The sequence below is a fragment of the Elaeis guineensis genome, chromosome 6 (genome assembly GCF_000442705.2).
Source record: "Elaeis guineensis isolate ETL-2024a chromosome 6, EG11, whole genome shotgun sequence".
Taxonomy (NCBI): domain Eukaryota; kingdom Viridiplantae; phylum Streptophyta; class Magnoliopsida; order Arecales; family Arecaceae; genus Elaeis; species Elaeis guineensis.
This window is the reverse complement of record NC_025998.2, coordinates 10,349,042-10,369,049: the sequence shown is the minus strand read 5'-3', so window position 1 is coordinate 10,369,049 and position 20,008 is coordinate 10,349,042. Positions and strand designations below refer to the sequence as shown.

General features: G+C 36.6%; 1 protein-coding gene across 1 annotated transcript; it reads right to left on the bottom strand.

The window, feature by feature from the left end:
• Positions 1-390: 390 nt before the first annotated feature.
• On the bottom strand, positions 391-5,361 carry LOC105047380 (glyoxylate/hydroxypyruvate/pyruvate reductase 2KGR). Its single transcript, XM_010926294.4, has 2 exons — positions 4,805-5,361; positions 391-1,168 (listed from the first exon to the last, which is right to left on the bottom strand). Exons 1-2 carry the CDS (start codon positions 5,234-5,236, stop codon positions 650-652), a joined length of 951 nt encoding a protein of 316 aa, XP_010924596.1. The 5' UTR covers positions 5,237-5,361; the 3' UTR covers positions 391-649.
• Positions 5,362-20,008: the final 14,647 nt, after the last annotated feature.

Sequence of the window (20,008 nt, the reverse complement as noted above, 5' to 3'; positions counted from 1 at the left end):
CAATCCAGCTGTGAGGGGTTTCATTTGAATGCACACTGTATGATTTTTTCATAGTATTATCATGTAAGGTGCACACATTCCTTGCGGTTAGGATGCTGCGGTTTTTAGCTTTCAGCTTAAGTTGTGTCCCGTGGAAGTTGTTGCTGGCTAAATACCATTTCCAAGGTTTAGGCTGAAACTGGAAAATCGAATGACCTTTTCGGTTTCTTTAAGTTGATCATAATATTCATTGTTACAAAATAGCACTAAGGTGCCTTTACTTCAAAAAATGTTTCAGCTCAAGCAAGCTTCATACTTTGCATCACTAGAGAGACAGACCCAACAACCTCCAGGAGATTAAACCAATAGCAAATTAAGTTGAGAGAGAGAAAAGATAATGCACTGTACATCTTCATTGAAAACAAAATTTGATATTTCACAAATTGAATAGTTTGTCAGCATTGTACAATGAAAACGTGAAAGAAATAAGAGTACATACGGACAACTCGATTGAGAATAACAATGATATTTCAGGAAATTTTGACATACAAACAATTCCACAAAATTATTTAATTGCAAATAAATTGCTCCCCGAAAGGCAGACATCTTAATGAAATATCCACCATGGAGTGCCCGAAAATGATCAACCCACCACTTCCAATATATAGAATCATAGAAATGGAGTCAACAAGGGTTTATTCAGCACATGAGCCTCCAAGTTCCCAAGAACCAAGTCTGCCATTGCTTTGCGAGTTTCCCAGGTGGCACTTCCCACATGAGGTGTCAAAACCACATTTTCCAGTCTAAACAGCTCCTCAGGTATGTCAGGCTCATGCTCATATACATCCAGCGCGGCCGCTCCAAGCCGGCCCTCAACTAATGCTGAGATGAGCTCAGGCTCATCCACATGAGGACCTCGTCCGATATTCACAAGCACACCCTTCGGGCCCAATGTGTTGATCACCTCATGGTTGATGATGTGGTGAGTTTCCTTGGTTAGCGGACATGCCACAATGAGCACATCACAGTTACCTGCCAGCTCAAGTACACTGTGGAAGTACTTGTAGTTTACATTTGGATTTTTTGTTCTTGAGTGGTAGCAGATCGGGCAACCAAAGGCTTCAGCTCTCTTGGCAACAGCTAAACCAATCCTGCCAAGCCCAAGAATACCCACAGTTTTACCACTGAACTGCAGGGGAAAACCATTATCATCATCTTGCTATCAGCTCTCAAACTGGAAGACTGCAAGTTTCAGAAAAATTCACAGCATAGAGTTTTCCAAGTAAAGTTGGGGCCAAATTTTTTGCTCACCCTTTTGTTTTTCATTTTTTGTTGGGAGGGTTGAGTTAGTCATTATGAAATTTAATAAAACAAACCTTCCACATCCAAGCACTAGGACACTAAATATTTCTATAAGTCATGCAATTTCTATCAGTTCTCCAGCCAACAGCATTGACTCAAAATTTTCCAGTGGCAACCGATATCATAATAATGTATATAGCACCAGTAACATATAACATCACCAACTCTATCCATTCTCTGGAAAAAAGTTTGGTTCAAAGAATCAAATATTAAAAAATCATTCGCAGGATACTCAAAGACAGTTAGGTATGTCTTCTTCACCCATTGGAACCCTTCATTTTTGTAGTGATATACAAACCAAATGTGATCTCTAGACATTAGGAAAACAACAAAACTATAAAATTCACTCTATATGTGAGGAATAAATAATTTGAAACTCTTCAGACATTGATTTCTTTATTCTTGTTTATCAATGAATCTAAAACTATATCTTTCACATGTACACAAAATGAGTCAATATTTTTACATGTTGATTGGGGCGATTTAAAATTATCAAGCAAGGAACTTCTATTATAGGAGACTATGTGTGGATGTAAAGGTGCCCAAGTCATAAAATTCCAATATTTTTATACAAGGATATATCCCAGGAGAACAGCAAAAAGATAAAGCAGATGTTCCTTTTTTATCCTTAGCAGATTTGATTGGAATTAGATATTCATGAGTTTATTATAAATAATTAAAATTATAGATATTAACACAAGCAAGATAGACAGTATAAACTATTTTCCAACTGTACCGGTACTGCAGATAATACAAATCAGTTCAGCTGATCAAGGAGGCAGGACTCACAAGGGTTTTGCTTCATTTTAATGTCTTGAGGTAGGCCAAAGGCAAGCTCATGAGCTTATTATCCTAAGTCGGAACAAGTTAGTTGATAGGATCCCCTTTTTTACGTCCCCATGCCACCACACAGGAGGGACATGGGGGCACAAAACAAAAAGGAAAGAAAGGGATGGGGTTTTTCTCACATCCTTCTAACTCTTTTACAATATAATAATCCTTCCTATCATGTTTGTATGAATCTTTAATTTACTTGGAAAAACACAACCAACATATGTACCCTCCTCCCACACACACATGCACAGGAACAAACATGCATAAAACTGGTTGGGTTAGGGTAAGGATTACAGGTTATGAAAACCTCAAGTCAATTATAAAACTTCAATGCCGAAGAAAATAAAACGCCATCACAACAGGTATATACTTAAGAAAACGAAACTTCAATTAGTTTGTTATATATGAGGAAAAATAACAAAAGCCATTAAAGGATTCAGATTAACAGGGAATCCAAAATAAACATAACTTCCAACTCTAATAGAGATGAGAATGCTACCAGACTATGGGAAAAGGTTTGTACAGGTATAACCTTTTCATATACTTCAGTCTGTCGGACAAGCTAACTGCAAATGACTACAAGTACATTAAATCATGATTAAATGATTTTTAACAAGAGACATATTCATCCATGAGTTTGATAAACAAATCTATCTGCTATATGCAACTAAGAAACATATAAGTTCATCTGTTTTGCAACCTTTTAGACAGTGAAAACAGCCAATAATAATGCCACAGAAGACTGGACTATGCGATGATAAAGGTTGAAAACATGGAAAGAGGAAAAGATGAAGCAAAGAGAAGAGAAAAATCAAAATTATAGAAAGATCACCTTCTACAACCTTATAATAAATTAAAATCTAACACCAGTAAATAAGAGCTGGTGAAATGTTTTCCATTTGACCTAATTTACACACCCCAAATAAATCAAGCACACAAACCGTTGTATCCCCATCTCTCTTAGGAAAAATAAGTATTCCACATGTGAATGACATTAATTAACTCATCCTAGCATGTTATCTAAATTTGTACTGATCTAAAGACCAAATAATTGTTCTCAGATCAACACATAACCTCACCATAAACTACTGCCAAGTTACCAGCTTAACTCTCAAATGATCCAGGGATTACATGACAGATGCTAATGCCCTAATTGCTCGAAATTTTCAAACCTGAGCACCAGCCCTATTTTGTGCTTAACCAAGCCGCCTCCTTTGAATAGGTAATAATTTAAACTTGGTTCCTTAACCAATAAACCTAGATCCTCTTGACCTCTAAAACATATACAGTACCGTGTGATTCTTCTGAATCATTTTACATTATCTAATCCTGCATATTAAATCTCCAAAATCATGTCCGAAGAATCAAAAGCTTCTAAGCATCTTACCTCCAATTCTCATGGTTCATTATGTGCATGAGACAGATACGCTAAGACACCAAACAGAATCATTTCCTTTCTTTAATACTTTAATAAAGGACACAAAAATAATGGCAAAACTTGCTAATGCAGGACATATGACACTAAATAAGGATATTAATGAAAACAGAAGCAATGCAGAATTGGCTTTGGAAAAATAACCATTTCAATAACTTAGGACCAATTATATCAACTAACCACAGTAATAATGACCACAATAAACCTAACTAGTTTCTAAGCATTAGTCCACTGCTCAGGAAGATCAATATCATTGCAATGCCTATTTCCTAACCACAAACAAGTAGAGCCAACCAAACTCAAGTCCGGTAACCCAGCTACTTCAAAGGGGCATTGAAAACTGTCATGAATTGTGGGGGACCTACAAAAGGGATCAGGAATACATTCTCCAGTGATATATATCACAACTTAAGCAATCACACATGCCAGAAAAAAAAAAATACATCGATAGTACAGTTGCAAAACCTTATATGAAGACAGGGAAAAACATAAAATATAACCAACAAACATACACTTTTGTATGCTAACAAATCCAGTAATAGTTGTCATCATGCTATTCAGCGGTAGAATGACAGGATTTGATATACAGAAATTACTTCTAAAATTCACAATGAAAGCAAAGGAGAATAGCGTAGGTCGAATGATTGCAGACAAGCTCATACATTAACGTAAAGAAAAACATGCGCTGTATCAACAAGAGCAACATGCGAAACATTAGAGCAATTCAGCTCTCCCAGTTAAATCATGCTACAATAAGTCTTCACATCTTACCAACAAGATCCACCAAGTCACAACTTTGGAAGGCCAGGCTTAACACCACTCATCGATTTCAAATTCTTTTCAGAAAATTACAAAGAAACAGCTGAAAAAACAGTTCAACCAGGGCACAGAGAACTCTGGAACAGAGACAGAATCCGGCAATGATGCTAAAGAACGGTAAGAAAGAGTCGACATTTGAAACAGTAAAATACAAATACTCCTATTTTCTAATTCATAACATTTTATAACAAGTTGCCATTTTGAAATGCTTAACAGTTAAACATAATTACTTTCAGAATTTGCAACGTTCGAAACAAACGGATGTCTTAGAAAATCAAACCAATGCATCAATAACTCAAAGAACAGAGAAGGACGAGAGAACCGTAAGAATAAAGAACTACTAAAGAACTGAGAAAAGGCGGGGTCCTTACGAACCCTAGAGGTGAGCTTGTAATCCCCCTTGGCCTTCCACGACCCTGCCCTCACGTAGCGGTCGGCCTCGCAAAGCCGCCTCAAGGTGGCGATGGAGAGGCCGATGGCGAGGTCGGCGGCGTCGTCGGTGAGGACGTCGGGGGTGTAGGTCACCCGGATCCCCCGTTCTCGGCACCGGGCGAGGTCCACCTTGTCGAGGCCGACGCTGTAGGAGGCCACGATCTCCAGCCGCGGCAGCGCGTCGATGGTCTCGGCGTCAGCCCCCACGGTGGCATTCCCCACCACCGCCCGGATCGACGGTGCGTTGGCCTGGAGGAAGTCTTTGCGGTGGGCCGGCGGGGACTCCCAGAGGCGGAAGAGGTGGCACCGCCGGTGGAGCTCCGCCTCCAGGTAGGGGTTCATGGGGAGAGTGAGAAGGACGCCCAGGGACTCCATGATGGCTTCGGGAAGCTAGGGTTAGGGCCAGGGGTTTCTTTTCTTTTTCTTTCTTCTACTCCAACCGGAGTTCCCGGAAGTGGCTGCGAAGGAGTGAGGAAGACGAGGGACTTCTTGTAATTTGCAAGGCTAATAATAAAAGAGCCGCTTTTTGGCCCATTTGAGGATAATAATAAATGAAGTCATTTTTTTTAAATAAAAAAAATTATTTTATTTTAATGATAAAAAATTATTTTTTTAATAAATTATGTCTATGATCTTTAAACTATATTAGATTTTTTAAAATAATCTCTAAAATATAAAAATCTAAACTTTGGTCTGTGAATTTTTTGAACTATTTTAATATTATCCTTCGTCCATTTCCAATACCTTTCTCGCACCGAAAATCCTATGTGACAGTCACCGATATTTATGTGGCAGATACCGATGCTGATCTAGAATAAAAAAATAAAAAATCTTTCTCCCTCTCTCCCTCACGACCCTCCTTCCCTCCCGTAACTGCACCGCCGCCCTTCTATACTGCAACCCCCCCCAAGCCACCCCCACCCCATGCTCATGCCGCCTTATGCCCCCCTTGCCACCCTTTTCCGCCGCAGCCCCCACCCCCCTCCCCACCATCAATGCTCGTCTCTGCCCCCCCACCGTTTCTCTCCACCGTAGCCCCCTAGCTCTTGCACCCCCTTCCCCACGTGCTCGTGCCACATCCGCACCTCCTTCCCTCTCTTCCCCATTAAAGAATCGAGACCTGATCAGTGGCAATCGCCAGATTTTTCGTGAAAGCTTTTCACTATGCCCACCTCAATTTCTTACCGCAGCCGTCATCGGAGCTCGAGATAAGCCTCGGATCTTCTTCCTCCCTTCCTCCCCTTCCTTCCTTTGCCTGTGTGCATGGCCGCAACTGCTGACTTCATCGAAAAATTGAGAGTCTGAGAACATAGTCTCCTCGATTTTTTTTTTTTGTTCAGCCCTTTTCTTTTGACTTTTTTCGACGCTGGTGGTCACTGCCAACGTCGATTTGGGTTCCTCGGGCTGCACCGTTGCAGCCCTAGTTACCACCAGCCACTGTCGTAGCCCTAGCTGCCGCTGGCCACCGGCGACAGCCGTGGTAACATAACAAAAAAAAAAAAAAGAAAGCTCTTCTCCTCCCTCCATGATTGTTTCTTCCGTCCCCCCCAGCCTCATCCCTCCATGGCCCTTTTTCTTCTGCTTTCCCATCGGCCCTGGCTTCCCCTGACCTTCCTTTCCCCTCCTCCACTGCCACCATTAGTGTCGGATTTCCCCTTCGTTCTTCGCCTTGAGTGGATTCCACCTCCATTTAGGAGTCAATTGGTCGGAAGGAAAAGACTCCTTGCAGAAGTCTTTTTCATTATTTTTTTTGTTGCTTTGCGATTCATGTTTTGCCACGTAAGCATGCCAATACCACTTCTTCAAAAAATGGTTACATAAGCACCGGTTCAGTGAGAAACAACTAAATTGGTGTGAGAAAGGCACCAAAAATCGGTCAAAGGGCAACATTAAGTCGATTCAGAAAGTTTGGAGACTAAAGCTTAGATTTTTATAGTTTAGGAACTATTTAAAAAAATTCAGTATAGTTTAAGGACCAGAGACATAATTTATCCCTTCTTTTTTAATAACAAAAGAATATGTTATATCGTCCATTTGGGACTCCCTATCGCCTCATGCTTATAGGGAACTTCTTCCATCGTGGTTCCTCAAGATCAACTTCGATGACAATATCAAAAATTAATTTTGTGATTCATGATTATACTTTTAGGCTTGTAGTGGTCGGAAGCAGTCATCTCTTTGACCTGTTTATTTTTCCTGTAGAGCTTCAGGCTGCATGGGCCGAGATCACTTGTACGTATTGAACTCTTCATACTGATCATCTATTTATTGAAGGTGATTCGGCCACTATTGTGATCTGGCTTTAGAAATGTAGGCAAGGGGATGTCAATGATCCCCTTCTACGGGACATCATGATGATGCTATCGAATTGTATGGATCTCACCGTTAGGCACGTATATCAAGATGCAAACACAGCAACAGATTAGATATCTGCATTTATCGTAGAGCACTCTGAATCATGTCTTTGGACTGATTGAGACTCTCAATCCTTTCGAGATATTTTGATGCCTAATTATTATGGTTGTATTTATATTAAAAATATTTGATTGACCCATCTTATCAAAAAAAATTTAAATTAATGATAAAAATTACAAAAATATTCTTAAAATTTAGATGAAAAATATAAATTATTTATAATAATTTATTTTTTATTACAATGTGACCTAACTGTTTATCATCAGTTTATATTATTATTGTATGATGATCATATAACATTTCTAAAATTTCTAAAATACCTTTCCAGCTAAATTAGCGAGGATCTTGAGTTTTGGCCAAAAATAATGGGACGGATGCATAACTTGAATAATTTAGACAAGTGAATAATACTTCTCCAAAACTGAGGTGCTATCTTTGCACAGTAGTTTGAGGTCCAGAGGGAAGCTTTGACTTGATAGTAAATTTTCTGAATCAGATTTTGCCATGGCTCATGGGTGTTTATGAAAAACTTCCACCACCATTTCAGTAGTAAGCTTTGGTTAAGGTCTCTGCGATTGCCAATAACCAAGCCTCCAAACTTCTTACTTGTTGTCCTCGTGGACTAAGTTAATCAGTCTTTTGTAAGTCGTCAAATGACCCCATTAGAATCTTCTGCACAGAGAGTTGACCTTTTTGATGGCTTATATCAGAATTTTGTGGACTGATATCCATAAGACTAAAATGGCTATTGTTAAAAAAAATTTTATACGGATCGATTATATGAAAATGGTCAGAGCTCAAGATGATCGTGCTCAACAGACCCGCCTACTGGGGCCCAACACTGACGCATGGTCAGCCATGACTCCCGCCAAGTTAGTCCACTGCAACTGTCTGATCGATGACCATAGCTTGGCGGTATGCTATTATCGACGTATCTCCTTTGATCGATCATGTCTGGTCGACCGACCTTGCACCAATAGACAGATCTTGGCCCAGTACGCCCCTATCCAATAGCACCTTGAGGCGACTGATCTTTAGTCATCGTCGATCAATCCTTATCTCGACAGCACTCAGTTGGCAATTTTATTCAAAATGCAATACCCACCAGGCAACAGTTGTTGCTGGACCGATAAGATAACTACAATTGCTGCATCTCGAATATTTCGACCGATAATCTCGTGCCCCATGAATCACGTTCTGATCATGCGGGATCGTGCCAACTACTTGCCAACCAAAACTCTAACTCTCCACTAAAAGAAAGACCCAAAGAGGACATCCAAAAAGGTACGCTATTATTCTACCTCTCACGCTCCTCCTTCTATTGAATGAGAGTTCTGACTTAAACATTGAAGGATCCTCGTTGGAGCCATCTTCGGTTAGAACTTTTGGATAAGTCGCACTTTCGAGAGGCTAGCCTCACTGTTAACTCCATCGTCTCGACACTTGACGAATTCTCGCACCGACAGCTGTCATAATTGAATTAATTAGAGTTATTCTTCAAGCAATAGTTAAAAACTTTGCTCTTTCATCCTGTTAATCTTTTGTCTATCTTTTCTAGCATGAAATTCCAATCTTTTTGACTTGAGAGATGGGCAATGTAGTAGTGGAATGCCTAGGTATTGGATAAAAAGCTTTGTAGTTTGACATCCAAGAATTGTTAAAAGGTTGTCCATTTGAACATCAAATAAGTTCCTACAAGCTGGATTTTGCAGAAGTTTATTTTCAAGCCTAATGGTACTTCAAAAGAATAAAAGATAAATTTCATCATGTTACATTATTTCTAGATGAGCTGCAAACCATCAAAGCATCATTTGCATATTGTAAACACTTAATTTGAAAAGGTCCCACTTCCATAATTAAACCTTCTAAAGAGGCAAGGTTGTAAAGTACACATGTATGTGTAGCGGCATACCAAGAGCAATGCTCATTTTTTGGCCATGCATGTAGTATTTCTATAAGGTTCATTTTTTACAAGCATGCAAAAAACAAATCATTGCTTATTCTCACAATATTTTACATCTATATAATACATGAAAGGAGAGTTCAGAGCTCCCCAAGCACCCCACATGTTGCCTTCTAAAGGGCACATGTGTCAGTGCCCTAGCTCTTGAACCTCTTTTTATTATGTGTTTTGTGGGTTGAGCTTCACAGATGATTCGATGGTGAAGTCAGGAGAGAGAGAGGAAGAGAAGCAGCGAGGTCCAACAGAAGACTTGCGGGAGAGGAGAATGTACGATCCGATATCGCTGAGAGAGGAAGTGGAGAAAAAAATAAGGTCTTCACATCTCTTCCTTTGACCATATGCCCAAGCCAGATCTGTAGCCAACCTATCATAGAGGAAAAAAAATGACAGGGTATGAGGATTTGGAAGAGACATAACATCAGCATGACTTGGCTTTTGATTAGGGTATTGAGGGCTAAGAAAAGAAATCACAGAGGCTTTAACCAGAGGGAGAAGATTTTTGGGCAAAAAATCAGAAGATATCGATGGCAAGCATGGATTTTCATATCGCCCATTTCCCTACTGAAGGCTATATATACGTGAAAAGATTTAGAGGCCCATTCGAACATGGAGGATGACCGAATAAAGAAGGTGAGGTTTGTTTGTTTTTTTTTTTGGGAGGGGGGGGGGGTTCTAATTGATTTTTCTTCTATTTTTGGATTAGTTTTTTTGACGATCAGAAGGATCAAAGAGATTGAATTGAGGAAAGCAAGCTACAGAAGGTGATTTTGAAGATTTTTTTTAATTTTCGTTCCCTCATCAGTTTGCTCTAAAGTTTTTTCATTGTAGCATCAGCATTGTGTTCCTTTTTAAGAAATAGAATTATGTTTCTTATGAAGGATGCAGGAGGGTTATTGCCTACATTTTGGCAGCCTTCCACTCTTCATTTAAAACATCATGTGAGGGAGGAAAGAGATAGAAACTTGCTGTCACGTTGTAGCAGTCCTGCTCAATGTCCGATCATCTAAAACATCATGTAAGGGAGGAAAGAGATAGAGGCTTGCCGTCATGTTGTGGCAGCCTTGCTCAATATTCGGATGAAAATGAAAGAAGGGATGGATAGACTGCCATGCAGTGGTAGCCTTCCTCACTGTTCGCTTGAGAGAGAGAAAAAAAAGTGACTATTGCTAATGAGTGGCAGCAGGGTGAATGGAAAAAGAATTCGTTAATGGGTTAATAGGTCTAGGAAAGGATCAGATCCAAATCCGCAACGATCGGTTAATGGGTACAGTGAATGGGTTGTTTATGGGCCAACATTCGATCCAGTGTTTGGGTCGGATTCTAGACCGAGCCTGGATTGAGGCCCAAGAGTGGGACGGCCCCAATGAACTGGGCTAAGGTTGGGATGCATTGGGCTAGGATTAAAGGACTTGGGTTGGGCCATAGTTTGGGCCACATCATGGGTCGGTACTTGGTCCACTACTTTGGGCCAAATCTTGGACCAAGTTTGGACTAAGGCCCAGGGTGGGACAGGGCCCAATAATATGGGCTAAGCCAGAGATGGGCTAGGCTGTGTATTTTTTTTTTGGATAATTGGTGGCTAGGGTTTGAGAGGAAGAAAGGACTGGTTGCCGGCGAAGAGGAGGTCCGACAAGGGTTAGATCAGGAAAAATAGGAAAGCATTTAGCTGGGAGTAAACCGTAGGTGTGATTTCGGGGTGGTCTGGTGGTGGATCCGACTCCGAAGCCAAAATCAACATCATGTTGGGACATGTTAGGATGGAATCAGGATTAAGGTGAGAGAAGAAGGAGATGGAAAAAAAAGAAAAAAAAATAATAATCAAAAAAGAAGAAGTGGGAGAATAGAAGGAAGAACATAAAATATGAAAAAAAATTAGAATGGAGCAGTCAAAAAAGAAGGAAAAAAATAAAGCCAAAAAAAGCCTTACCTATTTGATATGAGACAGATCTTTCCGTGAGCCGCTGGAGATGATCGATTCCATTGTGGGTATGGAGATCCAGGAGAACGAGCAAGGTTAGAGGATGAAAGAAAAAATATGAAACATGGAGATAAATTAGAAGAGAGCAGTCAAAAAAAAAAGAAAAAAATCAAAAAAAAATCTTACCTATTTGAGATGAGAGAGAGCTTTCCATGAAGGAAAGCCGCTAAAGGTGTCGGTTCTATTATGGGTACGAAGATCCAGAAGGAGAGAGAAAAATATAGATCCGCTGCCTATCTTCGCTGGATCTAAGAAAGGAGTTGAGTGTATGAGTGAGGAGAGATAAAAAAGAGAGGAGAGTGGACCGCCGAAGTGGATTGCCGGAGTGAAAAGAGATCGAAGAGAGAGGGGGTTGGAGGGAGGAGGGAGGAGGTGGTTTCGGTGGAGAGGAAAGAAATATTGGGAGGAGGGAGGAGAGATCTGGGTTGAGAGGGAGGAGAGATTGAGAGAAGGGAGGAGGAATTTGGACGGAGAGGGAGGAGAGATGAGGAGAAGGGAGGAGGGATTTCGATGGAGAGGGAGGAGGATTTAGAAGGAAAGGAGGGGTTTGGGTGGAAAAGATTCTAGAAGAGGCTATGGTGAAGGGGGTGGGGGGGAAACCAAAAAATAAAGGAGGCAAAAGGAAAAAAAAAGGATGGGACTGACATTTTACACAAAAGCTCCCTAATTTCTTAGGTCTATGTTTCTAGCCCCAAAAAAAAAGATTTAGAAAATCGAAAAAAGAAAAGGATGAAAAAAAGAAGAAGAGGGGGATGGCTATTTTGCAAACCCCCCCCAATCTTTTAGGTACATATTTTGGCCCAAAAAAACTTTAAAATAGAGTTAATAAATTTAAAAAAAAATAAAGGTGGTGATGGATGAAGATTTTAACAGGGGTGGTGGCAACAGGAGTCATAAAAATTTAATAGGATTGATAAAAAATTTATGAAAAAATATTGATACAAAAAAATTTGTTTGGAGTGATTGTATATAGATAGTCATATAAGTTTTAGTATGAGTCAACTAATTTTTTTTTAAAATAAATATTTTTCAAATTTATTTTAATTTTAAGGAAGAAGAATGTGATTTGGTTCCTCACATTTATGACTGAACTGTTATTTTTTTTATTTAAATAAATATTTTTTTTTAATTTTTTATTATTTATATTTTTTCATGAAGCATGGAATTTCTATTCATTTTGTTCTAGATTTTTTTTTCAAAAATAAATCTGTCATAGTAATTTTTGATCAATAATTTTTCAGTCATTTTAACTAATTATGATATTTATGAAATAAAGGAACTATACATCTTTTATCTATTATTCAATTTTCTATTATTTCAACCACATATTTTGATTAGGGTAGATTTATTAAAAAGATATTTTTTAGCTATATGGTGAGCGTTTATAATTAATAAATATTTTTAGAATCTGTGCACATGATTGCTATTTTTTGTTCATGTTAAAAAAAATTATGTATATATTTTTTCGATCCAAAAAAAATATACAATTATCGAAAAAATTTTGCTGCTTTTTTCGGATTGCTAATTCTAGTATATTTTTTAAATTGCAGATATGGATTTAGTAAAACTTTGTCCAAACAAGATGCTGGAGGAGATCACAATAAAATGAAGCGTTATGCCACTTATATATGGTTTAGAATTACATAATGACCACTTATTCAGGGCCTATGTCTACATTATCTTTGAGCATGGACAGGAACCAAAGGATGAGCCATTTGAATACTTCAAGATATGGGGATGAACAATCTATACACAGATCGAGTCTGAGCAAATAGCTGCTGAATTTGCCATAAACGAGTTGAAGTATCATTTTCTTTTTGAAGTTGAAGATATAAATTATCTGGACAAAAAAATATTACAAATATCTATATGAGATTGTCAATAGAGCTTATGATGGCTTGCAGATATAGCATAAGAATCTGCAACATCATTGCAATTTAGTGATGGAGGGCTATAGGCAACTTGAAGCAAAATATAATGGTTTATAGGAGGAGGTTGTTAGATATAAAAGAATGTTTTGTCCGGATGCTGAGTCATCTATCAGAAAAAACTCGATTTAGTATTTACTATCGGGTATCTTTTAGGTCTTATGTGTATTGATCCATCTTTCAAATTTTGTTATGTTGATTTATCATATTGTAATACATATTTTGGATTGGTGGCAGTATATCGTAATATATTTATATAATCATGTAGAATGAAGAATGGACTATAATATAAAGTTTATTTTCTTTATTAGATATTCTATGTTGTGTATACCTTTGAGTTCCTTCTTCTTATTTATGCTGTGTTAATCATAATACGAATATATTCTAAGATAATAAAGAATAGAATTAAAAAAAAGAAAGAAAGTCCTATTGGAATTCGAGGTTTGGTGCATGCATATGTGTTTCAAAATTTTTATTTTCTAAACACTACTATGGAGAATAAGATTAAAATAATTTTAATATAAATTATGTATGCATAAAAATATAAAACCATATAGATCTTTTTCATATGTTGAAATTGATATATCCTGAAATTTAGATTGTGATCAAATCACATATCTGTTTCGTAATTTTTTTTTTCAAAATTGGATCTGAAAGAGACAAAGCTCTTTGTTAGCCACACAAGTGTTCGACCTCTACGAGTATCCACTCGAGATCAGCCTGGAACAGTCCTCTACAATCTGAATTTTGATTCTTCAAAATTCAGCCAGTTGAATCTGAACAAAGTCTGGATCATGATTAACACTTGATCTTTCTCCTTAATCTTCTCTCTTCTTCTCTAGAGTTTCTCCTTGCTATGTGCTGCTACCAGATGCTAGAAACCAGCAAGGAAGAGGCACCCAAACTCTTTTGGACGTGAAACTCCTTGGGACGTGCATCCCAAGGAAGGGATATAGAGAACACCCAAGAGAAGAGAAAGGAAGAGGAAGAGAGGGCGTGGGGAGAGCCTTTGGGTGTGAGGGGCTGCTGATTTTTCTGCTCTAGGGATCTTAGGGGAGGTCCCTTTAAATAGACATAAAGATTGAATCCTATTTAAGCTCATAATATAAGTCCTACTTGTATTAGGATTCCTATTAACTTAAGTTATCCAACTTATATTAAGAAGCCCATTAGATGCCAACTATTGAAGCCCTTGCACCCATAATTAGACACTCTCTTTTGCACCTAAGAGACACTCCATATGAAATCAAAAGGCTCTCTAATCATTAGACACACCCAAATTAATAAAATCAAAGTGGCGCCCCAAAATAACTATCAAGGAGATTCATAAGCGATTTGCACCCTTAATTTATATGATCCATAATTTTAGACACCCAACAATTGAATTTTTATGAATCTTATTCATGTAGGTAATTAGCAAGTAATTAAGTTAGAATTAACTTATCAAATAAGTAATCCCAACGAAAAGAAGAATTGGGTCCAACCATGTGCTAGCAAGATTACCAAGAACCCAATGGATTTCTCTAAACCCAATTGACACTTCATAAGCTCAATTATTTATTCCAAGCCTAATCCCTTTGTTGTGTGATCTCATAGGTTCAATTCTATCTGGTAGTGAGATATACAATAATCTCTATCATTGTATCATTAAAATTTTTTTCAATGGATCAGAATAATTCTACTCTAACTCAACAAGGATTGTCGATCTAGAACAACCCTAGTGAGCTCTCACAATCCATCAGTGACACTTAGCAGTATGCAGTGGCAACCCAGTAGAATTAAAATGAATCTTTAGGTGTAGTTAACGTGTGATTCAGTCCTTTTATCATGAGTCCTGATTAGATGACAGGTCATAGATAAATCATCAAACCTCAACATCAGTCATATGATAGATTTGATTAGCTCAAGTCCAGATATGATGTCTATGAAAACTCTTTTCCATCAATCACTCTACTGTGGTCATAGATTCTTGGACTTAGCCTCTCAAATCTCATAGGACTACTCCTCTCTATCAAGATCGATAGATCCTATTTTGATACGCACCTCACTCTTACAGTACATCAACTATCTCCAACATCCACTACAAGGGCTCATCGAGATCCATATTTATGTATCAATCAAACTCTAGCAGCCTCACTGCGAGTAGCAGTACCATCTCAAGTTAAAGGACCAGTCGCACAACTATAGCATCGAGATAATTACTGACGATTGAATAAAAATCCAAATGATCTCTCATATGGTCACGCTCAGTGCTAGTTGTTCTCTAACAACCACCCGTACTTGTCATCCTGTATCTCACACAGTAGACTAGAGACATGTCTTTTTCGAAGAAAATAATTTGTGCGCCAGCCTGTCCGAATCCATCATCATCCTCATGATGATCCCATGATCGAAAGTATTTAAAAATTAAATATATGTCTCTAATTCTCAACACTTTGAGAATATGTATCGAAGCTAATTTTATGGATGATTCAAGAATACATCACACTTGAATGAAAAAAAATTATCCTTTTATTGATCATATCAATATATTAAGTACAAAATTGTGTCCTTGATTTATTACAATGTGTCAGCCATATTGACTTCTAGGACATACATCTAACAATCTCCCACTTTGACTAAAGCCAATTGGCCACAAATCTAAGTCCCATCTTCTCAAGGTGGACTTTCATTTTCGATTGCTCAACTGCTTGTCAGCGGGTCTGTCACATTATTTGCGGAGTCTACTCTTCGCACCTCGATATGAGGTAGTTACGTACACTGCTGCTCTATGTGTTTGGACTTCTGATGAGACTTTAGGCTCCTTAGCAAGGGCTATGGTGTCATTGTCTCTGCAGTACTGTGTCATGGCATGACATCCAGTTCTACAACTAGCATTAGAGTTAGAATTCATCCTACACATCTACTGCATATTCAGCTTCTATTGATCATATATTCAGAACCCTTCTAATATATTGAACAAGAATACACCCTCAACTTGCAACTCAGAATCTCCTCCAAAGACTAAGAACAAATCCTTAGTCCTTCTTAAGTACTTAAGGATATTCTTCACAGCTATCCAGCGCTCCTTGTTTGGATTCGACTGATACCTATTTGTGACACTCACAGCAAAGACAATATCAGGTAAGCGTGTTAAGAGTTCAGTCTATACCCAACTACCGAGACATTTATCCCATTCAGGTGCAGGACAGCCTCTAGGTTCTCGTTGCATGGCATACATGAAGCTCCCTATAGCTGAGGTGTAAGGAATTCTACTCATGCATTGCACCTTCTCAGATGTGGTTAAACACATCGTCTTGGAGAGACTAATACCATGCCTAAGAGGTAAGAGACTCCTCTTGGAGTTTTTCATGCTGAACCTCTTCAGCACCTTCTCTGTGTACAGCTTTTATGACAGATCAAGCATCCGTTTAGATCTATCCCTATAGACTTTTATTCTGAGAATATAGGATACTTCTCTTAGATTTTTCATGGAGAATTTCTTGGACAACCATCTTTTGACCATGGTCAGCATGGGAATGTGGTTCCCAATGAAGAGAATATCATCCACATAAAATACGAGGAAGGTGATCGCACTCTCACTAATCCTCTTGTATACATAAGCTTCCTCTTCATTTTTAATGAAGTCAAATGATTTGATTGCCTCATCAAAATGATGATTCCAACTCCGAGAAGCTTGCTTTAATCTGTATATGGATCTTTGCAGCTTGCAGACTCTGTGATCGCCATCACCAAACGTGAAACCCATAGACTGCTCCATATAGATATCTTTCTCAAGATATCCATTCAGAAAGGTAGTTTTCATATCCATCTGTCAGATTTCATAATCGTAATAAGCTGCAACAGCAAGCAAAGTATGGATAGATTTCAGCATAGCTACGGACGAGAAAGTTTCAAGGATGCAAGCTAGAAGGTTTGAGACTGACATGATGGTTTAACTGTAAGAGTAGAGATTCAAGTTAGACTTTATACTTAATATTTTAATAGAATTTTTGAATGTATACCTTTCTAAACATCCAAATTTGCATGGATACCCTTTCAAAATTGATATTTGCATGTATATCTTTATAAAATACTTGATTTACATGCATACCTTTTTTTTCTTTATTTTTTGTATATATACCCACGTCATCTAACGTCATTAAAAAATTAACGGTTTAAAATTTAAATGACTAAAATGCCCTTATGGGTATATATACAAAAAAAAATTATAAGAGTATATATGTAATTAATAATTTACGAGGGTACAGAAATAAATATTAATTTTGAAAAGATATTCATGCAAATTTTGATATTTAAGAGGATATACAGGTAAAAATTTTTAATTTAATTTTTTTTTATTGTGTGTTATTTTAATGAGATGAAAAGAATTTAAACATATTAATTAATATCTTAGTAAGGATGATTCAAGTACATTAATTTTTATCTATTACTTCTTTGTTGGTATTTATAGTAGGAACAGTTCACTTGTTTAAAAATTTTATTCATTTATTATCATTACTCTCAATAGTAATAGCTGAGATATCAGTTCCTAATGCAGCTGGACGCTCAATATGATAAGCAATAGTTCATCTATTGTCATTTTAATAAGCCTGGATATGGAATAAGCAACTATTCATGATAAATCATATACAAAATAAAAATTAATATGATATAAAAATAAAAATAAAAATTATATCCAATAAAAAAGTAATAGATAAAAATTAATGTACTTGAATCACCCTTGCTATGATATTAATTAATATATTTAAATTTTTTCTATCTCGTTAAAATAACATACAATAGAAAAAAATTAAATTAAAAATTTTTTGCCTGTATATCCTCTTAAATGTCAAATTTTGCATAAATACTCTTTCAAAATTAATATTTATTTGTATATCCTCGTAAATTACTAATTGCATATATATCCTTATAATTTTTTTTGCATATATACCCATAAGGGTATTTCAGTTATTTAAATTTTAAACCATTAATTTTTTAACAGCATTAGATGATGTGGATATATATACAAAAAATAAAAAAAAAAGATATATATGCAAATCAAGTATTTTATAAAGATACACATGTAAATATCAATTTTGAAAGGGTATCCATGCAAATTTAGATGCTTAGAAGGGTTTAGAAGGGTATATATGCAAAAATCTTTATTTTAATTTACTTCTAGGGACTTTAAGATGTAAATAATGACTCTCACTAATTTTTCAGATCTCTCCACTCCCCTGAAAGGAAACAAAAATTCTAACGCGATAAAAAATTTTTAATGGGTGCTACGATCCCACCGATGACATGCACCTCACCTAACAGTTATTAATAATATGCACACCGATGGGCAGGCAACTCTTTATCCAAATGCTTCACTAAGCATATTGCAACCACTTGATCTTTAAGTCATGTGGACTCATCTAACAGTTATTGTCCAGACTTCTTAGTTAAGCCCGACCCATCATTCACAAGCAGGTGCAAGACCGTCACTAGGTCCCTCACCTGACAGTTATTGGATCAAACTCTATCCTTACTCTGGAGTAACTCTTTGCTAATAGAGTGGTTACATATTCCATATGCAACTAAACCATTGTAACCAATCGAAAAAAATCAACGCCGGTAGCACGTCCACACATCTACAACGGTAGAAGACCTACGGACTTAATATTTATGGAAAGATTTGAGTTTAGATCTCATTTAATCAGTCATCATATGACTGATCTAACTAGCATGGGCTAAACCAAATCGCTAAGCAACCTAATTCAAGACCTAATCTTTCAAATTAGTCAGGTAAGTGGATAACGGTGGGGGTCCCCCTGTTGCCTTTCTTAGACACCAATGAATTGGTCAGATCGGCTAACGAAATCAATTAAATAACCATGTCTCATTAACTTATCTTAGACACCAATAGATCGATTGATCAAAATTAGTTAGCTAAAGTAAATCAGGCTCAAACTAACGAGCCAAATTAGATCCTTAGGTTAATCGATTCTATATATGGGACTCAATCGATTTGATCAATAATAATTATATAATTATTAATTTAATTAATCTAACTTAATTTAATACTTGACTCGATTTGACTAATTACTTAATCAAATTAGATCCATATGACTCAAATCAAAAATTTTAGATGTAATTCTATTATATGATCTAATTTTTTATTTTTTCATGACCAAAATTTTCATGCACAAATACAAATTTCAGATTCTAAAATCATATTTAAGATCTAAATTTTTTGTATAAAAATAAATTTTAAAATATAAAAATAATTTTCAGATTTTAATATACAAACATATATCATATATATGCATGTATAATTAGATCTAAACAAAATTTTAGATCTAAGTATGATATCATATATCTCATATACTAATTATAATGAGATTAAAAATAAAAATATGTAATCATATATCACATATATGAATCAAAATTTAGATCATAAAAAAAATTCAGATTTCATGCATGCATCTATATTTCACATGAATATTAACTAGAACTCTTTCTAGATCAAAATTCAGATCTATGCATGCAACAACATATCAACTATATATTTTAAAATTAATAATAAAATTAAATTTTAGATTAGAAGATCCATCTATAGATCTCATGTATCAAGAAAAAATCTAATTTTAAATTTTTTTTAAAAATATGTATATCAAAATTTAGCATATGAAAATCCGTGGCTCTGATACCACTGTTGAAATTCGAGATTTGATGCATACATATGTGTTTCAAAATTTTTATTTTCTAAATACTATAGTAAAAAATAAAATTAAAATAATTTTAATCTGAATTATGTATGCATAAAAATATAAAATCATATGGATTTATTTCATATGTTGAAATTGATATATGCTGAAATTCAGATTGTGATCAAA

What these genes read in the sequence shown, in the direction of transcription:
- LOC105047380 (XM_010926294.4), bottom strand. Translation starts at nt 5,236, where the DNA reads ATGGAGTCCCTGGGCGTCCTTCTCACTCTCCCCATGAACCCCTACCTG. An exon ending in ATTACAAGCTCACCTCTAGG is followed by an intron (nt 1,169 to 4,804) that starts GTTCGTAAGGAC and finishes TTTCCCCTGCAG; the next exon opens with TTCAGTGGTAAAACTGTGGG.